Genomic DNA, 20,409 nt, shown 5'->3' on the forward strand with positions numbered 1-20,409 from the left:
TTTATTACTGGTTTATTACAGCCACGCATGATGCATGAGTGTAACCTCGGCAGATTATAAAGGCTAAAGGTGAAAAGACTGGAAGACACCCGAACAAGCGTTTGACCGAGCAGCTACCATATTTCCGACATGCTCTTCTCTGCTGCACCTCCTGAATAATGAATGAGCGACGCGCACATTGCGGCTCTCTCTGCGGCTGTGAGGGAGGCGGGCGTTATGATGCAGGAGTTTTAATCCTCTGCCGCAGCAGCAGATCAGATCCGCCGGTAACGCGAGCAGGGGGATGCGCGGTCGGTCGGACGGCTAGAACGGCTAAAAAAAGCCGCAGACAATTAAATCCGAGAACAATATCTACAGTACGTAAAAAGGCGACCGAAAGCTCCTCCTCTCTCGCTCCAAACAGGCTTTAGGAAGTTACAGGACACAGTGCCTCTCTTATTGTTCTTGAGCAGGCCTGGGAATAGGAGAGCTGCGCTGTTTTGACGCAGTTAAATGGGTGATTACGGGTTCGGTTTGTTGCAGACAGCGAACATCAGCAGCAGCTCCACACGTTTCGGCGGATACGCATTCACACCCTATCCCAACGCGTCTCCGGTGCGCCCCAGCAGCTCGCCTCTGGTGTCCCCTCTTTTCCCGTCACATCAGCGCAACATGCAGGATGAGCCTGCGGGGCTGACAGCTTCTCAGTCCAACAGCGAGCAGAGCAGCGCCGCCGACAACGACCTGAGCCGCTTCTCCGCTGTAGGTCACGCACAGACAGCCGGTGACCTTCAGCGCGACCGGAACATACATCAGCAGACTCAGCCGCCGCCGCCGCAGCAGCAGCCGTACTCCTCCTCCTCCACGGGCCTGGACACCGATGCGCCATCGTCCAAGGTGAAGACCCAGATGGAGTTTTCTCCCTCCCTGCCCGCTTTCGGGACGCCGTGGTCCGTGCAGACGAGCTCCCCGCCTCCGCCCGTCTCCAATGCCGCCAACGCAATAAACCCGATCCCCACCACCGAGCCTGACAACTTCTACCCCGGCATCCCCTCCTCTATCAACCCCGGCTTCTTCCAGAGCTTCTCGGCCAACCCGTGCCCGGTGCAGGGCTTCGGCAGCCCATTCTCCCCGCAGATCAACGCGCCGCCGCAGAGCCGCCGGTCCCCGGTCAGCCCGCAGATCCCCCCGCAGCAGGGCGCCTTTCTGCAGCAGCGGAACAACTACAACCACCACCACCAGGTGAGATAACCCATTTAATCAAACAAAACACATAATGCGTTTATTGAGAAAATAAATACATGTTTAGTAAAGGCCTTTGTAGAATACTAAAGATGAAGGCGGCTGTCATTGTGACGCAATCGCGGCCTTGAAACGGCTTCTATTGCGTCATAATGCAGCGCTCAATGAAGCCATTGTGACGTCTGTGAGTTGCATACAAATGTGGCCTGTCAGTGCGTCACCACAAGCTTACTGCGTACTACGCAGGATGCACTGCTTAGGATTTGAAAATTAGTATCAGTATGTTTCAAATATTTGACCCTGGACCACAACACCTGTCATAAGGGTCATTAAAAAAAATGCTTTCCATTGATGTATGGTTTGTTAGGATGGGACGATATTTGGCTGAGATACAACTATTTGAAAATCTGGAATCTGAGGGTGCAAAAAAATCAAAATATTGAGAAAATCGCCTTAAAGTTGTCCAAATTAAGTTCTTAGCAATGCATATTACTAATCAAAAATTAGGTTTTGATATCTTTATGGTAGGGAATTTACAAAATATCTTCATGGAACATAATCTTTACTTAATATCCTAATACTTTTTGGCATAAAATAAAAATCGATCATTTTGACCCATACAATGCATTGTTGGCTATTGCTACAAATATACCTGTGCTACTTATGACTGCTTTTGTGCAGTGTGACATATTAAAATAAGCAGTTCTAATGATATTTTCTGTTATTTTACTGTATTTTTGATTAAATGCAGCTTTGGCGAGCATAAGAGCCGTCCTTCAAAAAGAAAAAGAAAAAATCAGTATGTTACAACAGTAGCTATACATGATGCAACAGTAAATGTTAAAAACTGTAGAATCATACATCCTAGTATGAAACATTGTGAATGGCAGTTATAATCTCATAATTTTTGTGCTTTTAATGCAATTTGGTGTTGTGTCATAACTTGTGGTAGTACAATCAAATAGTGAGTCAAGAAAGAGACGTCACAGTGGAAATGTAAGGTCAGATCAAGTTCAGTGCATTGTGGGATACAGTATTCTGAACAGCTTGCTCTGGTTTTATAGAGTTTTGTGCAAATGTAGCTGGTTTGCACACTGCAGAATGCAGAAAATAGTAGTATGTTTTTCCTTTTTTTTTTCTGAAAGCGGACACGGGCGCATCAAGCACAAGCCGTGGTAATATCGTTCAAGGGCTTCACGTGATATTCCAGGGATGTCTTGACCTCTAGGCCATTCAGTGAAATCTCCTATTGAGAGCTTAGAGGCCAGAGATGTCAACACCCTGCTAAACTGCAGCAGTTTTAGAAAAAGCTGCTATTACTGTAATCTGCAGTTTACACAAGTATTCCACTTATATGGTGGCCATTTTTGGTGAATGTTAGTATTCCTTTGCATTTCAGCATTATTTTAATAATATAAGGCACAGATGTGAATCAGTCTAGCATCTGTTTCCCACAGAAAACTCACAAACAGTGATATGTTATAGATGCCTTATAAATGATATGCATTTGTATTTGATATTGATATTGCGTCGCCGCAGATGCAATATCTTGGTATCTGGTGCTGGTGAAGTAAGGTAGGCCTCAGTGTCTGTGTGTGTCTGGTCTTGTGGGGGTGGGGTAGAGGCGGAGGGGGGACGGTCACATGATTTTAGGAGTGTCCCTATATGTCACAGTGATATTCGTACATGTGAAGTCATGCTGGTGTAACTGCTGTTAAGAGTGAATGTCTGTTAGCATGATATTAGGGCTAAGCTGGAGACACCCTTTATTCAGGAGTTCAGAATCATGTGTGTGTAGGTGTGAGAGGTATGACCAAGATCTTATAGCACACTATGAGTAATTTTTATGTCACGGAAAATGTATGTTATTATTGTGGTAAGATTGTGGTATTTTTTTTTTTAAAGAAAATAATTTTAGCGAGGATGCAATAAACCGATCAAACGTGATAGCAAAGACACAACGATTTCTGTTTCAAAATAAATGCTGTTCTTTTGAAATTTTTATAATTTAAAGAATACTGAAAAAGCATCCACAAACATTATGAAGCAGCACAGCTGTTTTCAACATTGCTAATAATCAGAAATGTTTCATGAGCAGCAAATCAGCATATTAGGATGATTTCTGAAGATCATGTGACACTGAAGACTGGAGTAATGATGCTGAAAATACAGCTGCGCATCACAGAAATCAATTACATTTTAATATATATTTAGATAGAAAACAGTTATTTAAAATTGTAATAATATTTGACAATACTACTGTTTTTGCTGTACATTTGATCAAGTAAATTCAGCCTTGGTAAGCAGAAGAGAAACATTAAAAATCCCTAAAAGTTTAAACAGTGCATCACAAGACAATTACATATGTTTGTATTAAATACCACTGTGGTACATTTCTTTGATATTTAAATACTTAAGAAAAATAAATAAAATGAAGGTACTTAAAAATAATTAATTGTACTTAATCTCATTTAATTATTTGCACTTTTTTTACTGGAGCTTGACGAAACAAACCAAAAGATAAGATTATTCATATCAAGTAAATGATCAATCTGGAATCAGTGCAAAAACACCTTTAAACTATGTAACATTGAGTTAAAAATCCAACACACAAATCAGTAAAACCTAATATCATAAATGAATAGATCTGATTCTTATGACTTTATAAGCCGAAATCATTGTTAAACAGCCAATGAACACATAGCTGTAAATGCATATGAATAAACAATCTACAGTTGCATCTGAAAGCTGAGAAACGCTGGCCGGGTTCAAATGTAGGAAAGCAACAAGATACATCTGAAACCAATACCTGTACTACATCCTATCTACCGAGATGCCTTTTGGAAGGCAGCATTGATATATCCTTCACTGCCATTGAGCTCAAGGATAAAATGGCGGCTGAAAGTTGTAGTTGGTGGTCATTGTAGTAGTTAAATATATGCTTGATTATCACCAAAGCTTCTTCTGTTTAGGTCTTTCTTATGTTTAACTAACCTAAAACAGTATAAGCAGTATAGCAACGACTCTACTGGTCGATGCATGTCTACCATTACACGATATATGCATGTGCTGTGTGATTTACTTCTTGCTGCTTAGTACACCATCTTTCCAGTGTCTAGACGCCATCAACGGCAATTATCTCTCACTATCCCTTAAACACTCAACCAGATTGTATGTGCACACTGTCTCACACCCACACACACACACACACACACACACACTCGGGCCATTACCCAATTACACACAAAGACATTACGGAGATGGGTGGGACACTTATTTGGGGAGAGTTGTGCACACAATGCAATGACAACACATGCTGATACTGAAAATGTGTTTGTCTGTTTGTCACTGTTTGGTGTGCATTTGTGAGTGTTTTTGGCTTATGTTCTGGAATAAAGAGAGTGTGTGTTGTTGCCTCTGTGTGCTCGAGATGTGCAGTGTTAGATGCAAAGCTTTAAATCTTCTTACTTGTACAGCAAGGCAAAGCCTGGCCATGCAAGAAACACACACACACACACACACACTTGCATACGGGCGATTACACCAGTCACTCTCATTCAGATTCCCACACACAGGTTATATTTGTAGCTTTTAGTTTCTGTTAGCGTTGAGGTAATCTGTATTCTGGTGTACTCCTAATAGTCGATGAAATTAACGTTAAATAGACATATGCAATAAAATGATGCAGTCTCTCATTCTGGAGAACAGAACAAAAGTACTGATGACATCATCTTGGACCCACAGGTGTATTGCTTTAAAAGAATACACAGAAGTGCAACGTGAATATAATGTTTTCAAGCACATAAATGCATATTATTTACAATAGACCTTTTTTCACATTTCCGAGTTTCTCAGCAGTGGAAGTCAAGTCGTCATAGTTGGGTTAACTTCGAGAGCAGTGAATGGGAGAGTAGCACAAATATATGTTTTGCATTCCCATTTGCTCAAATAGCAAAAGAAAAACTCCACGATAGTCTTTTCACGACTTTCAATCAAAGGAAAAAAAATTGAGAGAGGTACTGATAACGACTGATCAGATTTACCGTCCCACCCATTGACGCTGCATTAGAAACACCCGCGCAAAACACCCGCGCATTAACTAGGTTTTTTGTAATTTGATGCAAATGCGATCTAATACAAAGTATAGTGTTATAAATGTAGCTACACTTTAAAAAAAAAATCTAAATCTAAAAACCTTTCGAGGATTTACGATGCTGCTGACCGTTGAAACGCGTCATCACAATCTTGTGAAAAGAGTCCATAAAACGAAAATGTATTAAAGTTTAATTTTATATTAAATCAAATTAACTGAATTTTGAGTGTTTTTGACCCACTTAAGTAGGATTTAAGTATATTTTATGTGTAATTTTATAATTCTATTTCCTTTGAAATATGGATGTACTGACAAAATGATAAACTAAAATATACTTTAATATAATTTCTATTGAAACTTGTATGTCATATATTTAAATATATTTGTAATTACACATTTGTAATGATAAAGTTAGTCCATTGAAAATACAACTTTAAATGTAATATCAACAGTTAAAATTATAATAAATTCCTTTACAAGTGCTCTAGTATTGTAGTCCACACATCAAAATAAGTGTACTTCTTTAAAGTACAACAAATAATAATAATATAAAAAAATATATATATTGAAATTGTACTTTAATACATTATTACAAAGTGCACTTTTTACAAGTGTACTTAAGTGTGTTAAAACAGAAAGCAAACTCTTTAGAAAGTGAACTCTTTTAGCACACTTAAGTAGCCATTAATATTATATTATCTGCAAGCACAGTTTTTATACCTGTAAGATTTGAAATACACTACAACTGTGCATTCATTATAACCAAAACAAGGTATGCAGGTTTTTGTCCAATTATATGCTCTTTCTCCAATATTACTAATACCACATGTGTACAGGCTTATCAGACTGAAATATACAGTTTATTCATTCATGTCAGATTTTATTGCCGATTTGAAATATTATAGAAATGTGAGTTTGGCAAGTATGTTTTGAGATTTTGATATTTCCCCATTCAGCTAGATACATCCATGATGAAAAATAGATGGCCGAGTGCGTTTTCAAGATGGCCGCGAGTGAACCCCTGAATCTAGCGTTTGCATTCAAGTACTTGCGTTTTGTACCTAACTGTACTCTCTGTCTGTCTGCAGCCCATGATGAAGCAGTCGCCGTGGGGCAGCCATCAGGGCAGCGGCTGGACCTCTGGAGGGGTGTCCTGGGGCAGAGACCACCGGCGCGGGGGCGGCATGGGTGTGCCCGGCTCGGTCAACCAGATCTCTCCCATGAAGAAACCCTTCTCCAGTAACGTCATCGCTCCGCCCAAGTTTCCCCGCTCCGCCGGCTCTCTGGGACCTAAATCCTGGATCGAAGAAAACATGTTCCGTACCGACAACAACAGCAACACTCTGCTGCCGCTGCAGGTATGTATGTGTGCTGGGATGAGCATCGAAGTACTCGGGCAGGGGTGGGCGGCCCATGCAGTGGGCTCCGTCCATGCTATAATTTAATTGCTGGTCAGTATGCATCTGCAGCAGACGTGTTGTGTTTGTACGCCCGGTACGCCTCTCTGTTGATCAAGAGTATGTTCAGGACCTTCCACAGGATCATGACTCACAATGAGTTCATCGAGGGTTTTGGTGGTTTCATCCTGAAGGAACCTGTCCTCTCCCTTCATTGTTGTTTGGCTCGGGCGGATTCTCACAGACTGAACTCAGTTCTGGACAAAAATAAGCCTTCCAGTAGAGCACTGCTATCGTCAGTGTTTGTTTAGTCTAGGCTTAGAGAAATTATCCCGTCTAGTGTCAGTGTGCTTTTTGGCTAAATCAATTCAATCTGTTTCATTTCCTGCTTGCTGTTAGATGTGCCACCTGGGACTATGAAATGCACATTAATCTCACAGAATCTCAAGCGCAATCTCATGCTCGTATGGCCATCAACCTGTGTTTATTGATTTTCTCCTGGCACTGGGACTGGGAGGTAAATAATGTCTCTGAAATGGGTTTACAAAGATATAAAAATGTATATATACAGTACCGTTCAAAAGTTTGGGATAGGTGCAGTTTTCTTTCTTTTTTTTTTTTTTGAAAGAAAATAATACTTCTGTTCGGCAAGGGTGCATTAATTTGATCAAAAGTGACAAGACATTTATAGTACAAAATATTTCTATAGCAGATAAATGCTGTTCTTTTGAACTTTCATCAATCTTTCATTCTATCAACTTTCATCAAATATTGCTAATCTATATAAATGAAAGTTGATAGAATTAAAGACATAATATCACAGTTTTTTTTCAACATGGATCATAATTAGAAATGTTTCTTGAGCAGCAAATCAATATTAGAATGATTTCGGAAGAATCATGTGACACTGAAGACTGGAGTAATGATGCTGGAAATTCAGATTTGATCACAGAAATAAATTACATTTTACAGTATATTCACATAGAAAACAACTATTTTAAATTGTAATGATACTTCACAATATTACTGTTTTACTGTATTTCTTTTTAAATGTTCAGTATATTGTCCAGCCCTACTTAATACTTCAAGAATTTTAGATCATGAGAATACTTCCAAGCTTGAAAGTGAGAAACTGTGAGGGTGTGAGAAGCTGACAGAGAAAAGGAGGCGAGAGTAACACATTTTTGTCATGTTGCCCCATTGTTTTGTAGATGGAATGAAACAGCAGGTCATGTACATGTGAATCACTGAAGTGTACGAGGAAACTCCCCGCCTGTGGCACCTGTAGCTGGGTGTTCATCCTCTCACTTTGGCTTTAAACCTCCACTGCTAATGTTAACTTTTCAAGTTATACTGCATCCCAAATGGCGCACTATGCACTTATACACTATGTACTTGCGCACTATGCACTCAACCATGTAGCGTATGAATTTTATAAGGTTATTTTGTCATTAATAATCGGAATCTGATAGCCCTTTCCCCTTCACGACGTAATTAAAGCTGCGACAGTTGAGTGCATGAAGCGTCCTACACTTTGTTTTTTCGGTTATTTAAGTGCATCATCTGGGTATTTGAAGTGTACTTATTCTTTTTGGAATTTTCAGTGTGAACGCACTACTCGCACTATTTATACTACAAAACGTCATAGAATAGTGCATAAGTACGCGATTTGGGATGCCCCTTTAGTATCAACATGGTACCATATACTGGTATTTTAGCCATCCTTACGCTCAACTGTTGGCTGATTTTATTCAGGCCCTGTGTGCTAATGGCTGTAGATCGTCATATGTGCTGTTGTATTAAACCAGTTTTGTTTTGACATATTTAAAGTGCCTTTCTGTCGTCAAGAGCTGTGGTTGGTAATATTGGTATGGTCTAATGACTCAGGATTCATTGTTCATTTGTACTTAATTTCGGACCAGATGAGTGTTTGGCACGTCACAGCTAATTCCTTTAATGCCGAGCCTAACAGAACTGAAATGAGGAACCTGATATGCATGCTGTCTGGCCTTCATCACTTTCTTTTTTTTCTCCTCTCTCAGGAAACAGGTCCAACTCTACTAGTATCTACGGTATTGTTCATTTTACATAAACAGGGTGCCGTTTGGAATTCCGCACATTCCACAGCCTCTCCTCTCTCCTCTTCTTCCTTCTCCACGATTGCTCTGCGTTCCAGAGATCAAATGCGTCATGTTCTGAAAAGACAGATATAAATGGAGGAAGGAGGAAAGGATAGAGATACAATGTTGTTACAAAGAGTTTGTTCGATTTCACAGGAAATGTTTTGAAGTTTGAAATTTGAATGTCGGTGACAGAGTTGTAGTCGAGATGAGTTTGAATCAATACCGAGACCAGGGTCGAACATGCTCCCGAGTCCATGGAAATATGGAGACCGAGTCCAAGACCATTTTTCCATATATAATTTAGGAACATGTGGTCTCAGTCTTGAACCAGACTCAAATAAGCTGCTTTCGACTACAAGACATGACAAATTATTTGAAATGGAGGCAGGAGAATAGGAAAAACAGGTTATAAAAAGGTGATTATAAAGAGTCCATAAACGTTTTTCATAAACATTTCAAATTTGGTATTGCATGGTAGCTTGAAACCCAAACTCTCGGATCATGAGTCTTCAGGCCTTGTGTTCTTCGCTGGAGAACTGAAGCGCTTTTCTAGACACTATTTCTGGTAATGTTGCTAAAACTATATTTAGCTTCTTGCAGCCTCGCGCTGTCTGTAAGCTCTGCTGTGAGGGCACAGCAATGATATAAGCTCTTGCTTTTTAAAAACTGCTCTACCTGTGGGAGGCAGATGGCCGTGACAGGGCCAATTGGAAGCAGCTGCATGTGACGCGGTCAACACTGTGTGATTTCCAAACCGCGTCCATCATAAATATACACTAATGTGTCAGTCAGTGTATCTGCAGCAAATATTATATGAGGAAGAAACAATTAGAATTAAGAATTTGCTCCCATGACTTGATTATACAGTATTATAGCCATATTATACTAACTTGTTCTCTCGTTTTAGTCAAATTGTTGCCACATATTAATTTGTTCCCTTATTTTAATTTAGTTTAGTTGTGGTCCTGTTAAACTGACCAGTGCACTTTAGCATCTTGTCTTATAAAGGTTTTCTCAGCAGTGATGCCATAGAACAATTTTTGGTTCCTCAAAGAATCTTTCAGTCAACAGTTCTTAAGAGAACCCTTTTTTTCTTAGCGAAAGAACATTTTAATAATCCAGGGCCGGATTCACAAAACATTCTTAAGAAGAAATTTCTCCTTAACTGCCATTTTCTTCTTATTTTTTAACTTAAGAAAAAAAGTTAAGAATATTTTTGGATTCCCAAAAGTTCTTAAGAATATTCTTATCTTTTTTCTTAAGATTTTTCTAATCTTATTAAATTTAATTTTTCTTAATTCAAATTCTTGAAAATCATCTTCTTAAAAATCATCATAAATAGCTTCTTAAATTTAGGACAGCCCCAGACTTGTCTTAAATCCCAAACAGTAAGAACCTTTTTGCCCATTTTCGATTATCTGGGAGTGACGCGCAGTGACGCGCTACCAAGATGGTGACGGCTGGCTCCGCCCACTTTGAGCTTCAAAAATGCTCTTCAGAAACCTACGGGTGACGTCACAGACACTACGTCCATGTTTTTATACAGTCTATGTATACAACATATAATCGTCACTTCCCTCCAGGTACTGTTTACTAACAATGTGACAGCGCCAACTACTGGCCTGGCATACGTAATACAGCGTTTTTGGCCGTTTTCGCGGATATGTGTAAACGCAAATCATTTTGAAAACGTTGTCATGTGTACGTGAAACTTTTTAAAAACGCAAGGGAAAAACTTTTCCGTTTTTGACTACATCATTGTCGTGTAAACGTAGCTTCAGTAGCATCTCTACAAAAACGAGTCAGACAGGAAGATTTAATTGGACGCTTTTAATTTCTGTCTATAAATACGACATAATCTTTGGCAGTATTCAGCGCATATGAATGCACCGATACAAAGGACACGTTTGCTGTAGCAGCGCGGACACACATACGGAAGTGTTCACTCAGATGAGAGCGCAAAAACACAGCACAAAAATGAATGAAACAGATCGCTGCAGCTTGAGACAGGCTATTTAAAAGTAACTGTTCAAAAACAGGCCGCATTAAAGGGGTCATATGATGTTGCTAAAAAGAACATTAGTTTGTGTATTTGGTGTAATGCAATGTGTTTATGCGGTTTAAAGTTCAAAAAACACATTATTTTCCACATACTGTACATTATTGTTTCTCCTCTATGCCCCGCCTTTCTGAAACGCATAGATTTTTACAAAGCTCATCGGTCTGAAAAGCGAGGTGTGCTCTGATTGGCCAGCTATCCAGTGCGTTGTGATTGGCCGAATACCTCAAGCGTGTGACAGAAATGTTACGCCTCTTAACACACTGTCTGTGATGCCGTGTCCCGGCACGGCGAGACAAAACCAATAAAACCCATTGCAAACGAGTCATTTGTTGCAACCAGTGGGGACATAGTTGCTGATTATAATGACTTATACTGTGTATTTACGCGTTGCGTATTGCGCCACGTAAACATAAAGCCATGTCTGCATTGGAGAAACGACAAACAACAAGCACTACTCACGTTTGAATCATCAGTGGCAAATTCTTTAAATATAAAAAACTTACTTACAGGCTGTGAGTCAGAAGTGCCAGACTGTCCTTGCGAAGTTGAAACTGCCCCACTTTATAGAACAGCCTTTGAGCCACAGACACATTGTATGCTACTCTGCAGGTTCAGGAAACAGTCCTTCATAAAATGCGTCACACAGCATCACACACGGTGGGCTTGAGTGAGGAACAGCAGGCGGACTTGAGAACGGCTTGCGGCAACCACATGTGACAACCCCGGGCTGGACTCCGCTTCGTCCACGGTGAAAGCCGATCCGGCGATCCACAGATCATGCAAATCTTCCCACATCGTGACGTAGACATATGGAGGCGTGTTTAAACGGGCCATTTTAGGAGGGCGTAGACAAGTTTTAACTTTTATAAAGAATATCTCTTTGGATTTGAGACTTTAGTCTTTGCAACTTTACAGATCTTCTTTATGCACCAAGAGCTTGTAACACTCCAAAGAGAAAGGACAAATTGAAATCGCATCATATGACCCCTTTAAAAACGTGAAGCTGAGCGCCAGTCAAGGTCACGACGAAAATATTGTGCATGCTTATTATGATTATTAGGGTAATCTGCAGGAAGCGTAAAAATACAATAAAGTGTGAGTTTTTCAGTGTGTCATGTATTCACTTTTGAAAGAAATGTATTTAAAAAAAATTAAGATGTTCTTAAGAATATATTTCAGAACTTAAGAATTTTTCAAGAATTACACTTAAGAACATTCTTACGAACTTTGTGGAATTTATCTTAAGAAATTTCTTAACATTTCTTAAGAAGATTTTCATGAATCCAGCCCCTGAAGATCTTTTTCCACTATATAGAACCTTTTGTGCAATTGAAAGATTCCGTTGATTTTAAAGGTTCTTAATGGAACCACTGATGGCAATAAAGAACCTTTTATTTTTAAGTGTATAAAAGTTTTTTTTTGCATTTTTTAATCTAATTTTTATCATTTTGATGTTCATACTTTAGTTTGCTTATAGGAGGCGCTCTTATACAATGTCCATGCCCAAGGTTCTGCCATTTGCTCACCGAACACCGAAGTGCACTAGTGTTGGGTGATATGCTCAATTGTCAGCCTGTGAGATCGCCGATATCGTACTAATTTATTTAAATATTTATTTACTCAGTTTACTGACTTTAGTCTAGCGCGAGTTTATGCACTTTAAAAACACTCCCGTTATAATCAGTGAAAATATCTACACTGCATGATGAATAAATCTCTTATATTTACATCTCACGTACATCTGCACTTTGTTGTTTATGATGAGAGAATTTGCAAAAGCATGCGCTGAACAACAAAACTCCGGTGTTTCAGCGATGACTCATCTGAACGCCTGAGTTGAACTCTGATTGGCCATTGCATTCATAAAGTGTCTATAACGCGCAGCACTGTAAAGAACAAATAAGCCCTAATATTAATTAGATAGTATTACTAGCCTGATAATAATAATAATAATCTTCTTGCTATTGTCAAGGCATCAGCCACTCTGACTATCGTCGATACGATATCAGCACAACCCTAAAGTGCACATCTATCATTACTAACAATTTTATAAAGGCGCTTATATGCATGTTTGGTCTCAACACAGAGGTTTTTTTTTCATTAGAATAACTGTAAAGCTGGACTGAAGTAATCTGGTATGATCCTGCCACAGAGCAGCTGCTGTTGGTTAACGGGTGTTTGTTAGAGATTTAGTGTGATAGACCGCATACTAAACCACTTCATACTGCACCATAATCTACATAAACTAGAAACTACAGGTTATCAAGAGCAAAGTGCACACCATTCATGACCATCATAATATTATGAACTATATTAAAGACAACTGTGTTTGCAGAGCATTTAACTTCATATTGTAGCGTATTTTAGAGTGAAAAAGAATAGTCAACAAATGAGGGACAGGACTTGATTTTATCACTCAAGATTTGATTGGATGACAATTTGTAGGGATTTTAATAATTTATTACTAGTTAATATCATGTTACGCATCTCATGTGGTCTTGGTTACATTATACTGTAAAGAAACAAAGGTTGTTACATGCTGTTTAAGAAGAATTAAAACATTTAGACTAACATACACTGCAAGACCTCTCTAACATTTGTATCTGTTTAGGTAATAGTCAAATAGTTCTTTTAGTTTCTATAATACTAAAAATGCCATATTTTAAAAACACAAGAAGTACTATTTAACATACATTTTAAATTTTATTTGTATTTTTTTAAGGTAGTTATTATGGAAATAATATACTTTAATATATTTAAGCATTAACGGAATGTAATGTTTTCAGACTCATGTAAATATTTATATGATGTGTATTTGCTGTTTAGTGCATTTAATTTAATTAGCTTTAAATGGTATATTGAACAGACTTTTGTTAAAATTACTTTACATGTGCATTAGTATGTTAGTTAACACATCAAAATAAGTGTATAACAATTAAATTGTTACATTTTAGATTATAAATATATTTAAAATGTACTTTAAAAATGTTTAATTTGATATCGTATTTCAGTAAGTGCACTTTTTAAAAGTGTACCTAAGACATTTATTCATGCAAGAGTGCTCCCTTTAAGTACACTTAAGCAGCCTTTTATTTTATTAATGTTACTTGTTAAGTACACTAGTAAGTGCACTACAAGTGAACATTCAATACAAAGTCTATTTCTTTTTCAGAAGTGTATTCATAATGAGGGTCCCCTGTGTTTAGCCTGAAGCTCATGGTCTTGGTCTTGTGTGTGTGAGCGTGTGTTTCCGGTGATGTGCACACACACACACACACACACACACAGGTCTGTGAGGGCCGGCGGGTGGCGGAGAGCTCTGTTTGTGTTCACATTCCTTCTTGGTCTCATTGCGGTAATGACACAGATATCTGTGGCATGTTGTTAGGCAGGTGTTGTGACTGGGAGATAAGACGCTGCTTTAAACGTCTACAGAAGGGAAGAGGGATATTCTGGTAATGCAGCTGAATAACAAAAACAAGCAACACTCACAAATCTCCCACACACGCCTTGGATACGTTTTGCCTAAAAACAGCCACGTGGTGAGACTAGTTTGGCTGAACGTTCATTCCAAAATACACTAAACCTAACAAAGCAGCCTGGTTAATTCCACTCGTGACAGCTCCACAAACAACATTCCAGCGGCATTCAGTATTCAGGGATTCAACGCTGACCAGTATGCAGAAAAAATGCCATTCCATGCGTTCAAGCGTGCCCGTTTGCTCCTGACTGCATTAGTGTGCTGCATGCAATCCCATAATTCCCAAACAGACTACATCTGTATCGCAGATATTGACACGTTCCTCAACTCTCTCTTCCTCAGGATCGGTCCAGGATGTACGACAGCTTGAACATGCACTCGCTGGAGAGCTCCCTGATTGACATCATGAGGGCGGAGCAGGACCCTCTGAAGGGTAAGATCCATTTCCTGCTCACCATGAGAGTCTTATAAGGCTTTTGAAGACAGGAAGTCGAGGACAGTTTCATTATATATGGTTCATATGAGGTCTGTCTTCATCACTGTCAAAGAAGATCTGGCATTTGTACTGATTTAGCTTATTTTCATTAATGGATTAATTGAAATAAAAGGAGAATATGTTTTAGAAGATTACGTCGAGCTTTGCAATGGCCAGTGTTGCTTCCAGAGATAATGGTTTCTTAATATCAAAAAGTCTGGTTATAAAACAGATCATCCGTGCTCTAAAATCTGATCGGATGACGTTCAGAGAGGTTGTAAAACAGCCAGTATACACACACCTATACACATAACATAACATAAACATGCACAAATATGTTGCGTCTTTCATATTTTTTTTGTCTTGTAACAGTTTTTATTCATAAATTAGTCTAACATAAGCAATAAGTTACCTGAGGCTGTGTGAAATAGTAAATGTCAGTATGAAAGCACAGTTGATTATTCTGTCCCCTACTTATTGTGCAATAATCGACATATTATGACTCCAACATATTCAACATGTTATTACTCCAATTATATTTAAATAATAGCATACATGTTATGTAATGTTTTCAAACACACAATTGCATTTTAATTGTAATTAAATTAAAATGTATTATAGTTCAAATTTATATTAAATGCAATAAGCTTCCCTGAAGTATGTAATTTCATAATTACTACATAATGTACTGACGAGCATTTATGCTAAACTAAAATATACTTAAATGTCATTTTTATTGGAACGTGTATGTCATATAATTATAATGACACATTTGTAATGATCCGGTTGCAATTTACTATATTTAAAATATCTAATATAACTGTAAATGTACATGAAAAAATACTCTACAGTTAAAATTATAATCAAGTATTTGACATGTTCATCAATACATCAAAATAAGTGCACTTCTTTAAAGCACACCAAAAGATTATTAAAACAATGATTTAAAATGCACTTTTAGTGTGCACTTTAAAGTGTGTAAAGAAACAGTCATGCAAGTGTCTCTCTTTATGTACATTTAAATGACCTTTTATTTCATTATCTGTAAGTACAGTTTATTTTTAAATGTACTTTTATAAAATGTACTACAAGTGCACATTCAATACAATTAAGTGCACTTCTTTTTCACAAGGGATGCTAGGCCTCTGAAACGACTTTCCATTTTGGATGACATCACAAATCCCTCTCAGTTTCCCCCCCTTTCCTTCATCTTACGCCCACTTTTCCTAATCAAGCGAAGTCTCGATGGATATGATCAAGTCCTCTCCTACACATTTTACACACAGAATATCGTACTGTAAAATAGGTTGCCAAGCCAACAGCGTTTATGTTGGAGGTTTTCAGGTAATCTAATCATGGTAAAATCACTGTAATGCACTCTCTCTATCTCTCTCTCTCTCTCTCTCTCTCATGTCCTTTTGCTTTATTTTGTGTTGAGCGGCATGTGTCTGTGTCATAGGAGGGCAGAGAGGTGCGTGTGGTGCTGTGATCAGGGTGTGGCACTGCGCTACACTCACTCTCTTCTCGCTCAGCCTGCTGGAGCAGATGGACCAGACACATGGGGCGGCACTCACTGCAGAGACCCAGAGAGGGAAGGGCGTGGGTACGGCTATATTTAGCGCAGGACACACTCTGCCACCGTGTGAGACAGATACAAGACAGGAGAGAGAATGTAGGTCTCTACGGTTTACACAGGCCCTCCTTTAAAGTCAGCATGAAACCTGATTTATGTTAGTACTTGATCGTGCATGACTGATAATGCAGCCGTTCTAAATTATTGCCACAGTTAATGCTATAATTTAATGCTGGTTGCTGTCAATGTGATAAAGGTTATTGCAATGATAGCACATAACAATATATAATATATTCAATTAGCATTTCATGTTGACTTTAATCTGGAAATTGGGGGTTAATAGTACAAAACCATCAAATTATGATCTACGTGTTTTATTAGCTAAGCTACCTGTGCTTTAGCTTTTCAAACATGGCATCATGCGCTTAACCCTTTAGGCGCCAGGGTTTTTTTGGAAAAAATGCTGGATTTTGACATCAAGATTTCAAAAGCTTGTGGCTTGAAAGGGCGAACAGATCATGGGAGATGTGCTGAGCGAACCACATTTCTAAGAAACCTGTTTAATGAACGATGGTTCAGTTAATGGGTCGTCACGAGAGGATGCCAGCATCAGGGAATGTGCTGACTCTCGCTAAAGTGTTCAAAACAACGCAATGCTGTTGAAATATTAAACACTTGGCAGAGATATCAGACCGCTATACAGTATCGGTTTGTCTTGTGATGTTGTGCGTAATCACAAAGCAGATGAAACGAAACAATAGTTTGATTTACTGTGGATAGACGATGAGAGCTCTGAAACATTGTAATGTCTCTAGGAGCATCCGCGTTTAATAAGTGGACAGCAGATGGTGTGTGTGTGTGTGTGTGTGTGTGTGTGTGTGTTAAGAGGACTTACAGAGCTGATTCTCTGTGTACCTGGATGTTTTCTAAAAAATCTATCAAACTAGATTATGGATAAATCTCAGGACAGCATGTCCAGGTTTCCATATTTGACCCCAAAATATTATATTTTTGATATATAAAAAAAAAGCCCTGCAGAAAAATACTCACTTTTGACTTGTTCTGCCAACTATTAGACATCTAGATTACATTATCTGTGTGACAAATGAGCAGAATTTAATTTTTCACCATTTCAATTTGCCCTTCTCTCTATCTGACGGGGCCCCTTGCTTTGGTTGGGCCCTTGAAATCATCCTAACCATCCCCCATGTTGCAAAGCCCCTGACAAATACAGTAAATGTATCTGTGTCTTAAGTGCTCATGTGTCAACTGGTATGTGTCATGTGACAGAGCTTCAGATTTGACGCTCTATGTTTGCATATGTCACGTGACTGGGGTCAAACTTAAGGGTGACCTAGTAACACAGCAAAGCTAATTCATAATTTCTAGAAACATTCCTCATGAGAAACAAGGGCTTTGTTTCACAATCCTAATAGAATTAGAACCTCTTATAAGGCCTGTGATAATAACTATATTAGCATTGACACCAATGCATCAGTCTGTTTAACACTGCAGTTATATCGTCTACCTCTTTAAATGCTCTGTCCGAGGGATTCTGATTAGCTGTCAGTGTTTTTATCATTCATTAGTTGGAGAAGTCATTGTGAATGTGATTCCAATTATATTATTCCTCTGTGTTGTTATCATTGAAGTTGTGATGTAGACTATTCTCAAATAATTAAAGTTATAGTTATTGTAAATGGTGTGAACGCAGCCAATTTGGATTCTAGCATTAAAATATAAGGAAACATACTACTCTTCACGTGAAGCGCATGAGAGGACCAACCAACTGATTCTCTGTTGTTAGCATGTTGCTAATCTAAAGATACAATGTTCAACACATAAAAACACAACCAGAATTGCAGAGGTTGTTAGCTGGTCTGTTCCAGTGAGCTTGTTGCAGTGCAATCTGGGATCTAGATGCTTAAAATTTCTCCCTACATTTGCAGCTCTGTTGGTTTTATAACGCTGGCATGTGGCTATATTTTTCATACTGCTCTCTCTCTCTCTCTCTCTGTCTCCCTCTCTCATGTTCAGGCCGTGTGGGATGCCCCCACCCAGCCGCTGATGGCCTACTCATGCTCAATGGTAATTATAACAGTGAGCTACAGTATTTTTTCTTCTGTCTGTAATACATTACAAAACAGTCCAATGTAGGACTGGAAATCTACATATTTTTGATGAAGACGGGCTGCCTGAAACAAGTTGCTATTCACATTGATGTAACATACTCTTAATATCACTCAAAGGTTCTGTCTTAATTCATTCATTTTGATGTAATGCTTGTGATGTAATGTTATTTTCCTGTTAATTTTGCATCCGAGTTACAAATGAATAGTTACGCAATGGGATTTCAACAATTTAACATTTTCATTTGATACATGGTGAGGTAATCCTGTCTGACCAATCAGCTCGCTGCATTCAGACGGAGCGTCTGCCAGTAGGGCTCCGTCCATTTTTAGCCAATGTGACTGAACTCTTGCTTGTTGTGTTTGGCTGGGCTGATATTCGCTACGCTCAGTTTGGATCACAGTCTCTGAAGCTGGGCAGGACTGTGCTTTGCTCTTTTGTGATGACATATTTCAGTAACAGCTGTTGCTGTCTTTTTTGGATAATTGGATCATCATAGATTATACTCTAAAAATAACTGTTGTTGTAGCCGAAAGGCTTCGTTTTGTTTGCTTTAATCAGTGGTGTTTACTAAGTCAAGCATCACTATTGCTCATATTTAGGGTTAGTGATCTGAACAAACCCCTAAACAGATGTATTACACTTACATTTTATGTAGGTACATTGATGGATTGACCTCAGCCATATCTAGAGACTAGATTATTGGTTTTGGGGATGGACTAGCAGTATAGCTTTTTTGATGGCTGATGCCAATATCTTGGAGAGCAGGATGGTCCATATCAAGCAATATATGCGATTACACCATTTAATTCAGAGGTCTTCAACCCCACTTCTGGAGGCCCATGCTGTGTCTGAAATCGCATACTATCTAGTATGTTTGCGTTGAAACTAGGGATGTTCATTTCGGTTATTTTTCCTAACCGACAAACGACACTCGTTAACCGATTATTAACCGTTAACCGATAAGATTATTTTAAATTAGACTTGAATTAAATTAGAGAGGATAAGTGATATTTGTAGTAAAAATGGGTTGCACCTAAATGGTGAAATAGGCTACACTAAAAAAATAAAAAATAAATAAAAAATGGAATGCTTGTTTTGGCAAGTATTCATGCAAACACAGATTTTTTTTCAGTCTTGATTGTAAACAGTTGGACCTTGCGTTTTGGTAAATTGGTTCCAAATTTGTATGTTATGTTAGGTTTCATTTGTACATTTCATACAACCTGCCCACACCACACTGAAGGTTAGGGCTGCAGGTTCATGCTTTTTTTATCACAAATTGTGATGTACGTTTTCCAACAAATCACATTATATGTAGATATTTGTAGTAAAAATGGGTTGCACCTAAATGGTGAAATAGGCTACACTAAAAAAATAAAAAATAAATAAAAAATGGAATGCTTGTTTTGGCAAGTATTCATGCACAGGAATGCATCTTGTTTGTACACCTCCTCTGTTTTTGTTAGTCATATTATATTTTATTATATTATATTATAAAACTGACAGTCATTTTGTAGTCTTTTTGCTAAACATTACTGAAGAAATACTTTGTTTGGTGGAAGGATTATTATTTATCATCAATAAATTATTATATTTTTGTTACTGTATGTTTATCTCACAACACCTTGCCAGCTATGTAGTAACCATTTTATAAAAACAATAAGCTGCATGAAGGTGGCAGGTTACTGATAACAGCACTGAGACACATAAAACCTAAAACCTCCACTGAGTGCAGATCTGCAGACAAAATGGCTGCTGCTGATAAGAGCTGCTGATTTACTTTCATTCGATGGAGAATTTGAGGAAAATTATTTATTTCAGTGAACTTCACCTTGCAGATATATTGAACAG

General features: G+C 38.4%; 1 protein-coding gene across 1 annotated transcript in view; it reads left to right on the forward strand.

Moving 5' to 3' along the window:
• The first annotated feature begins 253 nt into the window (after positions 1-253).
• The window catches only part of LOC107698515 (cytoplasmic polyadenylation element-binding protein 2-like), a 28,576-nt gene continuing 8,420 nt past the window's right edge, over positions 254-20,409 (forward strand). The window contains exons 1-4 of the mRNA XM_016499539.1: positions 254-1,221; positions 6,403-6,672; positions 14,720-14,810; positions 18,463-18,535. Of these exons, the coding sequence (XP_016355025.1) occupies positions 493-1,221; positions 6,403-6,672; positions 14,720-14,810; positions 18,463-18,535 (1,163 nt within the window). The 5' untranslated portion in view covers positions 254-492. The remainder of the gene's footprint in view (positions 1,222-6,402; positions 6,673-14,719; positions 14,811-18,462; positions 18,536-20,409) is intronic.

This window comes from Sinocyclocheilus anshuiensis, unplaced genomic scaffold (genome assembly GCF_001515605.1).
Source record: "Sinocyclocheilus anshuiensis isolate Anshui unplaced genomic scaffold, SAMN03320099.WGS_v1.1 scaffold1830, whole genome shotgun sequence".
NCBI classification, from domain to species: Eukaryota; Metazoa; Chordata; class Actinopteri; order Cypriniformes; family Cyprinidae; genus Sinocyclocheilus; species Sinocyclocheilus anshuiensis.